The sequence below is a fragment of the Mizuhopecten yessoensis genome, unplaced genomic scaffold (assembly GCF_002113885.1).
Source record: "Mizuhopecten yessoensis strain PY_sf001 unplaced genomic scaffold, ASM211388v2 scaffold11101, whole genome shotgun sequence".
In the NCBI taxonomy this organism is placed as follows: domain Eukaryota; kingdom Metazoa; phylum Mollusca; class Bivalvia; order Pectinida; family Pectinidae; genus Mizuhopecten; species Mizuhopecten yessoensis.
Window position 1 is genome coordinate 488490 of NW_018408880.1, and position 16244 is coordinate 504733.

General features: G+C 37.3%; 1 protein-coding gene across 1 annotated transcript in view; it reads left to right on the top strand.

Annotated features, from left to right (window-relative positions):
• LOC110465744 (uncharacterized sodium-dependent transporter YocR-like) overlaps nucleotides 1-15907 on the top strand; it is a 17019-nt gene extending 1112 nt beyond the window's left edge. The window contains exons 2-12 of the mRNA XM_021521777.1: nucleotides 1756-1888; nucleotides 3709-3892; nucleotides 5720-5834; nucleotides 6091-6292; nucleotides 6911-7073; nucleotides 8075-8209; nucleotides 10449-10588; nucleotides 11322-11413; nucleotides 11650-11801; nucleotides 13503-13632; nucleotides 14723-15907. Of these exons, the coding sequence (XP_021377452.1) occupies nucleotides 1756-1888; nucleotides 3709-3892; nucleotides 5720-5834; nucleotides 6091-6292; nucleotides 6911-7073; nucleotides 8075-8209; nucleotides 10449-10588; nucleotides 11322-11413; nucleotides 11650-11801; nucleotides 13503-13632; nucleotides 14723-14914 (1638 nt within the window). The 3' untranslated portion in view covers nucleotides 14915-15907. The remainder of the gene's footprint in view (nucleotides 1-1755; nucleotides 1889-3708; nucleotides 3893-5719; nucleotides 5835-6090; nucleotides 6293-6910; nucleotides 7074-8074; nucleotides 8210-10448; nucleotides 10589-11321; nucleotides 11414-11649; nucleotides 11802-13502; nucleotides 13633-14722) is intronic.
• Nucleotides 15908-16244: the final 337 nt, after the last annotated feature.

The following is a 16244-nucleotide window of genomic DNA, read 5'->3' on the forward strand; positions in this document are numbered from 1 at the left end:
TCTCTTATTTTGTGTGTGTTTATGTGTGGGTAAGCCTGAGAAGACCTTGTTGGTAGGGCTTTCCCCAACCCTTGGAAACCTCAGGATTCCCAGGCATTCTAATTATTTTGTATGATTTGCTGTTCTTTCTGTATTTACTAAACTAATTCAAGTTTCATTAACTTCTCTCTTCATCTCTGTAGTTAACAGATGTATTTATGTGCATGTAAGAATCAATTAATAATATTTGATTTGTATTTTGACTACACTGTATATTTTTGTAACTCTTCAATTTGGAGGAAATAAAGAAATAATAATAATAATAATAACCTTTTGACCAATGGCTCCATTTACACTTAAAGAGCCATGCAGGTCTCAAGGAAATTAAACATAGCCTGTTTGGTGTAATGACGTTGGAGCAGGTTTTCTGGTTAATTTGACTTTCTAAATATAGCCCACAGTGAGTTTCCTTCACCTCTGCCATTAGTAAATATTTGGTTACCATTTAACGTAAGATCTATATGTATTTGTCGGCACAGTTTAAAGTCACAATGCGAACATTTCCATGTGTTTTTATTGACTATCAGTCTTTTTTTTATATAAATATAAACTTTATTTATTTCACAACAATTATGAAACAAGGTATATCAATTACATTAATCACTCTTGTTGGCCCGGGGTGTCTTAATGTGGGAGGAAACCGGAGTACCCGGCGAAAACCCGTGTTGTCGGGCAGTTTTTTTATCGCGTCATCTTAGGAGTACATTATATTGTTATACTAGCAGAGAAAAACAATCTTGGGTAGAAAGCCCCTATAGAAATCAGGCCTTGTCCTTGGTTCGCATCCGAGGCTTTTTTGTCCTTTCTGTACCCTTGCAAAAGATATCTTGAACACGTGGGACAGTATCTTTATACGTATTGACGTGGTCATAAAGTCATAGCACGTATTGTTTCATTCCCGAACTAAAAGCTGTTAACATTCGTGGATAAAATAACTTTGACAAGCCGACATAATATATCAAACATTGTACAAACAGAGTATTATAGATAACTTTTAATATATCTTCAGAGGAAAAAGTGATATTTAGAAATAAAACAAGAGCTATCTTTAATTGTAATAGAGATATTTAATTGTAATGGAGATACCGTTAATGGTACTGGAGATGTTTTTAATTGTAATGGAATTATCTTTCATTGTAATAGAGATATATTTGATTGAAACAAAGATATATTCAATTGTAATATAGATATATTTAATTGTAATATAGATATATTTGATTGAAACAGAGATATATTCAATTGTTATATATAAATCTTTAATTGCTATAGAGATATATTTGATTGAAACAGAGATATATTCAATCGTAATATAGCTATCTTTAATTGTAATAGAGATAAATTTAATTGTAATATATATATCTTTAATTGTAGAAGATATAATCTTAAATTGTAACGGAGATATCCTTAATTGTAATAGAGATATCTTTAATTGTAAAAGGAACTATAATAGAGATTTTTTAATTATGACAGAGATATCTAAATTGTAATGGATATATCTATAATTATAATATAGATGCATTGTATCTCGAAGAGAAACAAGATATCTTTAACATAATTAAAGTTGTCTTAAAATATCATAATGATATCTTTAAATGAAGTTAATAGGGATATCACATACAGTAAGGATTATTTGAGATATCTCTATTGTAAGATATCCCAATTATTTTATTGAGATATCTCCTTAAATAAAATTAATAAATATTGTTCGTTTGTCAGGAGAAGGAAGAGAGTGGTGCGCCACACTTCAGTTCGAAGTTAGGTCTGATCTGTTCCTGTCTTGGTTGTGTGGTAGGAACTGGAAACATATGGCGCTTTCCAAGAATTGTCGCCAACAACAGTGAAAATGAAGGTAAATATGTTTAACTATTACATGACACACATTTCCCCTTCATCTTCAATTATCAATCAACCGTCTCGGTTAATATCACTTTCTGTGGTTTATATAACCAAACATAATAACATAAGTCCATAATTGATAAATCTAAATTACGAATAAACAACAAAAACTTTAAACACACATATATGATAGTTATTACATATGACGTGGTAGATTTTATTGTAAAAAATTAACCGCGCTTTGACGTGCTTTCAGCTAGCCAAAAATTAAAATGAATGGTCGCCATGGTGATTTAACTGCACACGCGATACATAAAATAATCTTCGTGTTGAATTTGATTGTAGATACTCAACACATTTCGGAAAATCACTCAAATATCGATGGTCAATGGTTATCGAAGTATTTGAAAACAGCATCCAAGCACAATATTTTTTTCATAACTGATTTGGTAGATACAGGATCAGCTGAAATGCAAAATAAGAAAAATCGTATATTAAAACAGAAGCATCAACACTGCATACGTATTGTATTCGTGCGACAGAATTGATTACATAAATAAAAGGTACATTTACACTGTATACACAGCATACAGATACTTATAGTCCGCCTAGTTACAAAAATGGGTACATTAACAAACATCACAGGAGGCCTATATAACAGGCAAACGAGGCATAAACAAAGTCATACATAACGTTATCAAAGATAAGTAGTATTAGATGATAGCTTATAAAACTAGACTATTATGCTAGTATTTGTATACCACACAAGTATTTATAAATTATATGTGTTAAGGGTGTTCGTACCACTGTCAAAACTATATACATGTATAACCACTGCTTATCTAACATGACTATAGCATTGACATTTATTTCTGTAAAGAAAATAATAACTTACGAGACTTTTATGAAAAAATGGAAGATGAAATAAACAAAATAATATCAAAAACAAGTGTTCTGACCGGGATTTGAACACTTGACACAGATTGTGATACTGTCGCTCTGTCTGACTGATCATGAGTTACCTGATCAATGGAAGTGTCCTGGCCAAACTGTGCTACAGTTATATACCCCAATCGAAATCATTTGATAGGAAAAACTGCAGTGTAGTGGTACAGGGATACCTTAAGGATCCATGTCTCACTGCTTTTAGTCTCGTTCAATCAGACGCTTTGTCACTTGTAGCTTGCGCAGACAACAAGAGACTGGTTGAACGAGACTACACTGCACTTTGTTTTTTTCCAAGATAAAGTTACCTCCATTAACTACCGTTTCGTCTGCTGGATAACCTAACTACTCAGCAGTGACTGATCCACTTTCTTCATTCACTACCAAAACTTTACCCTTCTTTCAACTCCCTGCCGTTCAGTCACCATCTTCTGTTTGTTTGTTTGTTTGTTTCGGTTTTACGTCCTATTAACAGCTTCGGTCATTTAAGGACGTACCAGGTTTTGGTGGTGGAGGAAAACCGGAGTACCCAGAGAAAAAAACACCAACCTGCTGCCAGTACCTGCTTCTATCAGTTAAATTAATAGTGTTATAAAAAATAATGTTATAAGAAACTTATGTACATATTTATTTTGTTGTCTTATGGAGAGGACTGTTATAAGCTGTAAAAACGTGTTGTCCGATTCTTGTGAATCATTTGATCAATATGATATATTTCAATTATAACTACGCATGCCTTTTTCTCGAAAACGGTTTCGCTCATTTATGCACAAAGTCCACACATCCTCCTCATCCCCACCTTTCCTACTTTCGTTCGTTCCTTAAATAAACTCTGTGAACCATTTAAAACGATGTCTAAAACAGCTGTCCTGATTCCTGTCCTTCCAGGCGGTCTAGTATTCCTGATAGTGTGGATGATATTCTTATTCCTGTGGTCCAGTCCTATGCTCATTATTGAGTATGGAACTGGACGCTACACAAAGAAGGCTATCATCGGATCCTTCCGCGAGCTGCTCGGTGATAAGGCCGCTTGGTGTGGCGCATGGATATCGATGGTGACATTTCTCATATCGTAAGTATAGCTATTTTCACTTTAAAACTTTAACCACTATGGGAATAAAAGGAAAATACTGCCTTACTGGCAGGCTAGTTTTTCCAGCGATATGGCATGACCCGGGGACCCGCTTTCAATCTAAGCAGCATCGAGCAAAGTCAGTGGGTGGATGGATGGCGCAAGCACGTTACAAAACGAAGGGAACCTTTTTGAATTTATTATTTTGGTTGTAGATCTCCCGATTCTTATGAAATGTTTCCCGACTCATATTTCTTTTTTTGACCGTTAAACATATCTTAACGAAATTTGACGATTCGTGTGTTCATCTAGATACAAGATATAAGATCTGCGACAAATATCATCTCTCACACAAAACGAGCAATGTGCCATTAATAGGTTACTGTTACTTTCATTAAATTCCAAAGTTTAAAACATATGCTAATTTTCCAATAAATGCTTGTACGACCAAAACAGTTAAAAGTAGACAAAAATATGCCGATGAAACCTATACTATCATAGTATGCTTACATTACTCGCAAAAAATGTTCAGAGATCAGTAATCATATGTAAACGAAATTTTACATGCATATATTAAATATTTATTTGTCCTGGGCTCGTGTTTATAACTATTTGTTACTTACAGATGTTACTATTCTGTGGTCCTGGGCTGGTGTTTATAATTGTTTGATACTTACAGATGTTACTATTCTGTGGTCCTGGGCTGGTGTTTATAAATGTTTGTTACTTACAGATGTTTCTATTCTGTTGTCATTGGCTGGGGTTTATTAATTTTTGTTACTTACAGATGTTACTATTTTGTTGTCCTGGGCTGGTGTTTATATATGTTTGTTACTTACAGATGTTACTATTCTGTGGTACTGGGCTGGTGTTTATAAATGTTTGCTACTTACAGATGTTACTATTCTGTTGTCCTGTGCTGATGTTTATAAATGTTTGTTACTTACAGATGTTTCTATTCTGTTGTCATTGGCTGGGGTTTATAAATGTTTGTTACTTACAGATGTTACTATTTTGTTGTCCTGGGCTGGTGTTTATATATGTTTGTTACTTACAGATGTTACTATTCTGTAGTCCCGGACTGGTGTTTTTGAATGTTTGCTACTTACAGATGTTACTATTCTGTTGTCCTGGGATGGTGTTTATAAATGTTTGCTACTTACAGATGTTACTATTCTGTAGTCCCGGACTGGTGTTTTTAAATGTTTGTTACTTACAGATGTTACTATTCTGTAGTCCCGGACTGGTGTTTATAGTTTATAACTATTGGTTACTTACAGATGTTACTATTCTGTTGTCCTGGGCTAGCGTTTATAAATGTTTGTTACTTACAGATGTTATTATTCTGTTGTCCTGGGCTGATGTTTATAACTATTTGTTACTTACAGATGTTACTATTCTGTGGTCCTGGGCTGGTGTTTATAAATGTTTGCTACTTACAGAAGTTACTATTCTGTTGTCCTGGGATGGTGTTTATAAATGTTTGCTACTTACAGATGTTACTATTCTGTAGTCTCGGACTGGTGTTTATAGTTTATAACTATTTGGTACTTACAGATGTTACTATTCTGTTGTCCTGGGCTAGTGTTTATAAATGTTTGTTACTTACAGATGTTACTATTCTGTTGTCCTGGGCTGATGTTTATAAATGTTTGTTGCTTACACATGTTACTATTCTGTTGTCCCGGACTGGTGTTTATAAATGTTTGTTACTTACAGATGTAACTATTCTGTTGTCCTGGGCTGATGTTTGTAAATGTTTGTTACTTACATATGTTACTATTCTGTAGTCCTGTGCTGATGTTTATAAATGTTTGTTACTTACAGATGTTACTATTCTGTTGTCCTGGGCTGGTGTTTCTATTATGTTTTTTACTGCATTGCCAATGAACTTCCGGATGACGACGTTGTCAGTACCGAAATATTCAATGACTTTGCTAAAGTGAGTTTTTTCGTTTCGTATCTAAAAACAAGTTCGTATTTTGCCGAAAGTGAGTTTGTAAACCAATCAAAAACAGCTTATATTCGCATTCATTAATCACTGTACGAGTCAAATGCTATACTTACAACGGAAGTACTCTAAAACGATCTTAAACCGGCTCTGTCGAAACAAAACATGAGCTTCTACAACGAAATATAGTTGATACAATTTTTACACGATTTTTGTCTAAATTGACACACTGAATGCTAATTTACAGGAAAGTTATTGGCCAATCCTGACCCACGCACTGGCTTTGCTGACAGCAGGATTTGCTGTAATCAAGGGCGTCAAAACGTTTGAGAAAGTCAACATGGTGTTAGTCCCGGTGCTGTTGCTGATAATCATGTTTACGTTTGTTTGGTCCCTGACGAGAGAGTATGCGGACTACGGAATTAAGTTTCTCTTCACTCCGGATTGGGGTAAGAAAACATGTCTGAATTGTAATTACAAAACACTGGACATCCGTTCCAGATTGACTTGGTATGCATGATCCGCTTCTATTGATATAACCAACATTAGTAAAACATTTAGAGTAATGACGTATATATACAGCAGCCCTTTAAATGTTGCCTATTTATCGCATCAATTAGCGAGGCATCCTCGATACTCCAGGTGTTACGCTCTCTTACGTTCCCGTCGAATATGTCATGACAAAATTGAAGTCACGAAAGCAGCGATTTCATTTGTTTCATTTAAAAAAACCTGACCAATCACTAGGCTTATACATGTAGCATTATAAAGGAGAGACACTCGACTTCTATCTTACCGCTAAACTGCCTCACAATGCTTTTGGTGTACATCAAAGGATCAAATTAGACTTAATTCGACTGAACCTTCAGTTTTGTCATGACATATTTCAGGGGGCGCAGAGAACGTAAACGAGCGTAACCCCTGGAATTTCGAGAATGTTTGCGAGAAGACATTAAAAAGAAAATTGTCAAATGAAATATATTACAACTACAGGATGGATAGAGAGCACAGGGCATGGCTTATTGGATTTGTAAGACTAACATTCGGAACTTTCTTTTCATTTCAAGAGTCACTCGGAAAGCCTCGTCTATGGGTGGACGCTATCAGCCAGAATGCGTTTGATACAGGTGCCGGGATGGGGCTTATGATCCCGTACTCCTCGTTCATGACACGTGATCATGCTATTGTCAAGTACGCCACTCTGATTCCAGCAACAAATAACGTTGTCAGGTAATACAAATATAAATATATGGAAGTCTTGAGGCACAATGTAAAGGGTACCAACGCATCAGTTGCCAACGCGAAAAAGAGTTCCACTTACAAATTGTTCTTTCCCCACTATTGAGTATTCTACCTTCTACATCTATATAGATGATGAAGCAACCTAAAGGAGTTGCTCTGTCTTAGAGTTACTTCCTTTGGGAAGTTTTATATTTGCTCTCAATCGCTGAGTTTCCCGAATGTTACGGGACGCGTCGGGAGTGATTGGCCGACCTCTCCGAACCATCCCTATCCGTAGGACTCTGTTACGAACGTATGCGACTGCGTTCAGACAATGATAGGACATTCCAGATCATTGAGGATAGTAATCCGACTTTTCCGCTTTTCGTGTCGTAACGCTGTCTGATCTCAAACGGGAGCCATAATCGGCATTGTGTGAACGCCGCATTACGGAACAAATGCCGACGGTTCCCGATTGCATTTGCTCTGCGACCTATACATTATTCATGTATGGTAACAAATGAGATAACAATTTTACATAATGGAGCGGTGTAATAGAGACAGCTGCGGAGTCCTATGCAGTACACAGATAATCTTTTATGTTTAAAATGTTATGCCAAAGCTTGATATGTTTGTTTTATCGGGGTCTAAAATCCTTGTAATAACCAGGGCCAGGGTCATATACAGATGGGTGCCTTGGGAAACACAGCTGAAAGGAAAGAATTTACGGGGAAAAGTAAAAATAAATGTTCCACGTGTTGTAAAGGGGACAAAAGATACAACAGTTTCTCCATGGCCTTCTATGCTGAAAAACATTCTACAAGGTGTTCCAAATAAATTGCTCCGTACGATCATGTAGTGGGGGGATACAACAGGTCTATCCCCTCTTCCCGATAACGAACCTGTACGGGCTGCCATGTATAAATACTTATTCCAGTCTGGTACATATATATATATATATATTGTATGTAGGAGTATTATAATGTCAATTATAAATGTTTATTCCACAGCCTGGTATGCGGGATGTTGATATTCTCTACCGTGTTTTCAACCCTAATCACCAGCCGTCCGTCTATTGGGAGGAATGACATCGTGACGATCCTTAAGACTAGCGGCCCTGCTAGTACTGGTCTCACCTTTATATGGTACGGAAGTTGTCATATTCTTACTAACATCTTCGATGTCCAATGTGTTCTGTTAAAGCCGTAATCAAAATAGTTTAATCAAAATAAATAACAGACTCTGTATGTAGTTTTAACATCTTCATATTTATTGCTTCATGGCTATGGTGCCTTATGATACATTAACAGAGTACAGGGTCAGTATACCCCTGTGTTATATCCATAATCAGGGCCTAGGCTGACAGTGCCTTATGATACACAGGGGCGTTTCCAGGTGAGGGCGTAATAGGCGTACGCCCCCCCCCCCCTTTTTAAAAAAATCCGTTACATTAGTGCATTTCACAATTATTTTATGTTTTTTAGCAAAAAACAGGTCCAATTTTTTTCCCTCGCTCCGCTCGGCGAAAGATTTGTTTCTACACCCCTCTTTCAAATATCCTAGAAACGCCCCTGATACAGCGTCAGTATGCACCTGTGTAATATCCATGATCAGGGCCTGTGCAGATAAACATACAGGCCTGTCTCAAACCGAATTTATTTCTGTCGTAATGGATAAAGACTCGACATTATTACACAAGGGTTCCGCAGATTCGATACGCATAGTCTCTCTCAACTCTTGTAATCATTTTCGAAATCCCAGGGGTTACGCTCACCTATGTTTTCAGCGCCCGTGGACTATGTCGTGACAAAATCGAAGGCTGTGTAAGCCCCACCTTGTGGCCCTTAATGACTTACATTGTCGGTGGGCTGTTAAAAAAAGCGCCACCTTGTTGATGATACAAATATACTAGTTTGACTGGTAATTGTTTTCACCTGAAATCAATCCAACAGCTAATCAGTTGCCTTCGATTTTGCCATGGAATATTCCAGATGTCCTGTTCCGACGATATGGAAGGATTGCAGTTAAATTAACTGACCAAACGTTAGTATGAAATGTGTCTTTGAAGGTTACAAAGACGCAACAGGAGGTCCCGTATTCATGAAATGTCAAACGATCAAAACAGTTTTTGGCTTTAAGTCTCCTCAATGTTTTTCCAAATTATTGACAAGATAAGATTTGTTTAATTAATTTATAACGCGAACAACAAATTCGGCTTGAGTACAAACTTCATGCTCTTAGCATGAGAAAGGGTTCATGAATACGGGCCACGGCTCAATGCTGGTGTCAGTTCTACCGTTACGGTGCTGCGCGATTCTTTTGATGTACATAAAAAATGATCAAATTAGTTTTTCTTGTATCATCCATAAGGTGACACATACAAAGCTTTAAATTTTGTTGTGACATATTTTAAGGGAATAGAGGTCATTTGCATACCGAGAGCGGAGCCTTTGGGTTTCAAAGAAGTCTTACGAACGGGCACTTAGTTTTATGGTGAACACTACTTATTATTTATATAATATTTCTGATTATAGTTCTGTCGGTCGTCAAGCTTAACATAAAATTAGTAGCAACAGATTTTTGTTTTCACAACTATGGGTATCTATGTTATGACAGAATAAAGTCTACCAAAATCAACCTTTTTTGGACAAACGATTTTTTCCCTATCTAATATCAAGGAATTATAAAGAAAGCCTTAATATACCAAAATATAGAACAAATGTCACTCTTAGTCCAAATTTTTCCGTACCTGGCCTTCTTTCTGGGCGAAAGTCAATGATTCTTTCAAGTAAAGTACAGAAAAGTCTGAAGAGGCAAAAAGTACGTTACTTGAACCAGTCGCACGTCGTTGACTTTCGACCTTTAGAAGACTAGGAGGCTGAAATATTGGAAATTATAGTAACATTTGTTCGATATTTTTTCATTTTTTTTTCCCATTTGGAAATCATCTTTTGTTTTCTAAATTTACCAGTTTTGAGGCGTAATAGTTATCTCTTGTGTAAATTCTGGGTATGAGAAGTCAAGTTGTCGCCAGTACAATATAGATTTGCCAAACAGTTTCAACTAAATTATTGCATTAATGATCCCTGTCACACTGCACTGTACATTATCTCCACCCCCCTTTACATCCGTGTGGATATAACTATGGGGTAGTTACATCAAGCCACTTCCGTTGAACATTTTTGTTTGACATTCATAACACTGTTTTTGATTATATTTTGTTTATTTTATCTTTATTATTATTTAACAAAGCTTTAGTCATGCCAGAAAAAAATAGCGTCCGGAACCGTCCTTAAATTCGTACACTAAAGAACAACATGCACAGTTAATAAACAATGATATATATTCATATATTGACTTTTAATTATTAACGTTATGTTACAGGATTCCTGTCCTGTTTTCAACATTGGGAACGTTTGGACGAGTTCTCGCCATTCTCTTCTTCTTTTGTCTGTCGTGTGCGGGAGTTACCTCCCTTATATCAAATATGGAGCTAGTTTGTCATACACTTGAAGATTTTGGGCGTAAGTACAATTACACCTCAAATGGAAACATATTTCATGTTAAAATTGATTTTGCTGCTATAAATCAGGAAGTCTGTATTGTTACTTCTATACCGTAGACCTAAAGAGACGTTCTGTAATTATTGGATGTTCAGAATAGATCAAAACTTCAATAATGATGTATTCGAGGTCCTACTCCTAACCTACTTTCTTGCACAGTACATACATCCCGGAGGGGATCGGCTGGGTTCGACAATTCTCCTTCCTGTTACAAAAGTGTCCGTGGCCCTACCTTTGGTGACAGGGAGTAAGCAGAACCCGGGTTTAAAATTGGGGATTGGGGTGGCAAATTATAATAACGGTCGCTTTCTAGGTCCTCGCTATAGAGGGAATTTTCTTATTAGGAGACAGTTAAGCTTGGAGTCACGGGTTTGAGTCCCGGTGATAGTGTACTTCTCCCTTTTCTGTTACAATATTATATCTTTTGACAAGAGTGGAAAGAAAGAAGAGAGCATGAAGAAGATGTAGGATCTTAGAAAAAACGTAAAAACTTTAAAATCAACTGTTGGGCGGGAGTGAAAATAAAGTTCCTCATTTCCCCATCACATTCTGTGAAAGGAAAATAGGTGGATAACGGATTAATTTGCTCTTTTGGTCATCTCTGAATTTACTGTTTGTGTTGTATGAGAGAAAATAATGTGCTTGAGTGAATTAACGACCGTCCGGAACCTCTCGATATCTTTTTTTGTTGTAGTGCCTCGGAAGTTTGGTATGCCCGGTACGGTATTGTTGCTCTTTGGCGTAGGTGTGATGTCAGCAGTCGACATCAACATATTGACCAATCAGGTATCGATATTTCTCTGTCCGTTTTTCTTTGTTGACTTGTTCTTTTTTTCTCTCTCTCCAAAACATTATCTTATCGGTGTTTCTATTTGTATCAGATACTATTCCGGTTACTGCTAAGAACTAATGATACCTTTGGTCTAAACCTAATCCTGTCCTGGTTTCCGCTTTGACCTCATCGTATCCTTAATCGTATAATGGTTTCCCTTTAAAACAACCTTATTTTTGGTTCTGTTTAGGACTTTGTGTGGGCCTTTGCTCTACTCATTAACGGACTTATGCTCCAGTTCCTTGTCGTCAAGTACGGTTTAAACAAGTTCCGACTGGATATGTTCAATAACTATGGGACTGATGACTGGAAACTCCCGAGCTTCTGGAAATGGATCGTCCTGTAAGTATACCGGGATTAGACACTAACTTAAGTACGGTGGGAGACAACAGAGCCCGTTCTCATGCTCAAACATGGATTCTGTGCTCAAACCAGATTTATTGTCAATCCCTAAAATCATATCAAACGATCAAAACGCATCAATTGTAAACATTAAAAACAGTAGTCAGCTTTAAGTCTCTTCAGTTTTTGTCCAAATTGTTGCCAAAATAAGATTTTTTTAATGATTTATAACCAGATCAAGAAATTTGGCTTTAACACATAATCCATGCTTGAGCGTGAGAACGTTTCATGAACAAGGGGGCCTGATCTGTTCACGTGAAAAAAAATGGCGGAGCTCTTAAAATCATGGGGTCCTGATGAACATTATCTGGACCTCATCAGGAAAGCGGAAGGATGAGCGCTGTAAATGCAAATGCTAGGTAAAGAAGGTACGGGGGCATGTCTCAGAAGGTTTTAAAACCTGGAACATATCATCCTCGAGACTTCAGGGTTTAAGCTCACTTACGCTCTCGGTACCCCTGGACTATGTCATGACTAAATCGGAGGCGACGAAGGACACTTGCTTGGTCCTTTGGTGTACACAAAACTAATCACGCGTTAGAGTATCGGTAACATTGACTGGCTTGGGAAATGGGCGTCGCACCTTTGTATTCTCCAAAGGAGTAGAATCAGCCTAGCGATTGGTCATTTATTTTACCTGAGACCGATCAAACATCTAGCAACGTGCCTTCAATTTTGCTATGACAAGGTATATGGTCGATTCTGATCTATTTCATATTAATCTTCAATGTGTGAAATATGTAGTAGTTTGTTTAAAATATTATACTAAATATATTCTCCCCTGACGACATGATTAGGCTTCTTATCTGCAATGCCAGAAAATGTTGCTGATATTTCGATGTTTCGAAGCATCAGGCATACAATAACCAAAAAGATTGGGCCCAGAAGGCCACCGAAGGACCGAACATCAACAGGCCCATCCCAAGATTTTTTAGGAGCCTCGGGTTCAGGTATTGCATAAGTGTCAAAGCCTGTATACGAATCTCTTGATACTATCAATGTAGTTGAAATGGACTAGGTTCAAACTACTTTGCAAATTCTTAAGTAAAACGGAAACTGTGCTTTAGTTTTCAGAACGCCGTTCTTGATTGAAAAGGGTCTTTTGTTCGAATCATGGTCTTTTCCGCTATCTTTTCCTGCAGTTCAACATCTGAAAGCTTAAACTATTAAATATTTTAACATCATTTATGGTTGTTATTAAGTATTACACGTATCACTCTCTTATCGGCACTAGATCCGCGCTATCGCAAGGAGGCTAATACACCAGCATACCCTGCATCCAGCACACATACACACACACATTTCACACATGTACACATTTTATTTGTTAATAGGACGTTAAACAAAATAGAAACAAGCTTAACCTAGTAGCTAGACCGTTGTCACGTTGTGACGTCACGGAGTATCTAGCTACTGTATACAGGGTATGACATTTCAAAGAACTGGCCCGTTAAAGGGATCCTTAAGTTACCCCTTTCGGTAGGAACACGTCTTCAAATGATCTCAGTCGTTCTGAGGATACGAAACCCTAAAAAAGCGAAACAAATCAAAAGTAAACATAGCATGGCAGAAGGAACGGAAACCTAAACTCAGATTGAAGCTGACAGTGTATATTTCTGATATTTGGGTGTTGTCTTCCAGGATTATCGCCCCTATAGAGGCATTTGTCATCTTGGTGTGGTGGGTAGTGGACTTGATTCAGGACGAGGATGATGCAGATGATAAGTGGTACGAGTTCGGGACGGAGACTTTCATGGTGACAATAGTACAGGTAAGTACAGATAAGACACTTCGGTACAAACGTCTTGATGTCGACAGTTATACAGGTAGCTATAACTCTTACATCGCGATCTTCATTTGTTTCCAAATATATCAATAGGTAAAAGTAAAACAGTTCGGCATTTAAATCTCAATAAAGTCTTATAAGTCCAACAGTACGGCAATGATATATCTATCGTTAGAAGTTTACAAAAACTAGGTACGATTGTTACAGTTCGGCACCAATATCTTCATTCTGACAATGATACATAGGTCGAATTGCAACATTTCGGCACATGGAACTTCACTGTGATAATTCAACGAGTCGGTGTAATATATAACAGTTAGACACCTACATTTTCATTGTGATACGTATACCAATAAATAAAGTTGTAAAAATTCGGCATAGAAAATCGCCATTGTGATAATTAAGCAATAAGGTACAAGGATAACAATGTATTATTGATTGTTGAGTGATTGTCAGATTAATTTTATGCAAGTTTTAGAAGGTTTGACACTGGAGCGAGATGTTACGTTACGGGATTATATGGTTCTTATATGGTCCCTGCAGGTAGGGCGTACGAATTGTACCTTCTGCCCCCATTGCATAATCGTAACAGGCGACTAAATTTGGGATCTTATATTTTCTCTTCTTTCTAAACAACTTTTTTCTTCCTAATGTCTCCCTTGACAATGCCTCACTTTTGGCCTGTGAGGAAGGCTTTGGGTTCTGCCCCCTGGCCGAGACATACCAGAGTCTGTAAAAATGGTAGTTTCTACTCCTGCTTAACGCTCAGTAATTTAGGAGTTGGACGACTGGTTTGCCCGTTATCAGTATAATGTGACGGGATGGGGTGTCCTGCTGGGTGTCTTCGGCAGTATGTTTCAGTGAGGTAGCACTATCACAAGGAGACAAACACGAACATATCGCAGCCTCCCATAACACACATACACTACACGCATGCATCATGCACAACAGGGAGACCGTCCTTAAATGACCATAGCTGTTGATAGGACGTTAAACAATACTAAACCAAACCAAATCAAACTAGTTTCCTATATGAAAGGACGTGATAATAAGTCTGTTTGATCTTGAATTGCAGTGGATTAGTCTGGCACTGTTTGTAATCCTGATCAACATGATGTGGCTCTACTGTAAAAGACTATACGGAAAATCGGACGAAACGATACGACTCCTAGGACACAACCGGAAGTCCTCAGCAGGGGAATTGGATTTCCATCGAAGTGTGGGAGTCCCAGCCCAGGAAATAACTGTGAAGGATGTAAAACTTTGATGTTGTTTGTTAATTCAGGGCGCGTGCAATATTAGACCTTTGACCTTTACTGAAAACTCATTGATAAACAATAACACGATTGGTGTTAAACCATGTATGTGCAATATTTCCATTTCCAACTGAAAAGAAAACGATTGTGTCTTTAATGATTTGTTTGATCAGTTTGGTATATGTTTTGGTAGACAACAAAATGCAAAACAATATCTAAAAATCAGAGTTGTGTGAGCGCGTTGGTAAATGTTGCTGGTGCCAAAGGAATGTGAACTGTTTGTTTTTGGTGTTCCTAAAATATTCAGGTATATGTGTGCCTAGCTAAAATTATGTGAATTGTTCTTTACTTATGTCCCTAGCCAAGGTTATGTGAACTGTTTTATATTCGTTTCTTTTGCCAAAAAAATGTGAACCGTTTGGTCGTGTGTCTCTAGATATTTCTAATATTTGTGTCCTGGCCATTCACTATACTACAGTGGCTACTCTCGCTTACGTCCTCTGCACACCTGACATATATCATAACACAATTGAAGGTTCTATACACGCCCTCTGGCGAATGATACAAAGTAGAATAGGTTGTTTCTTTGATGTACATAAAAAACAGCGCGGCAGCAGAACGGTAAAAATTGACTGGCTTTGAAGTCGGGTGTCGCGACTTTGTGGTCTCCAAAAGATCGGTATCAGCCATGCGATTGTTCAGAAGACCATTCAAATAGCTAGCCGTGTGTCTTCAATTTTGCTATGTCATATTCCAGGGTTGCAGAGAGCGTAAGTGAGTATAACCCTTGGAGTATCGGATATGTTCTCTAGCCAAAATGATATGAACTGTTTTGTATTTTTGTCCCTAGCCAAAACGATGTTAACCGAGGGAGAAAAAATGACCAACTGTTGGTGTCCCTAACCAAATTAACCTGACTTATTTGTTTGTGTCAATAGCATGTTTTTGAATTTCTGTCCATACACAAAATGACCAACTGTTGGTGTCCCTAACCAGATTAACCTGACTTATTTGTTTGTGTCAATAGAATGTTTTTGAATTTCTGTCCATAGACAAAATGACCAACTGTTGGTGTCCCTAACCAGATTAACCTGACTTATTTGTTTGTGTCAATAGCATGTTTTTGAATTTCTGTCCATAGACAAAATGACCAACTGTTGGTGTCCCTAACCAAATTAACCTGAATTATTTGTTTGTGTCAATAGAATGTTTTTGAATTTCTGTCCATAGACAAAATGACCAACTGATGTTAATGTTAAGTTTGTTTATGAAACGATTTTTTTTGTATTTATGTTCATAGCCTAAATCAATAACTATTGGGTGTCCCTAGCAGATTTATGT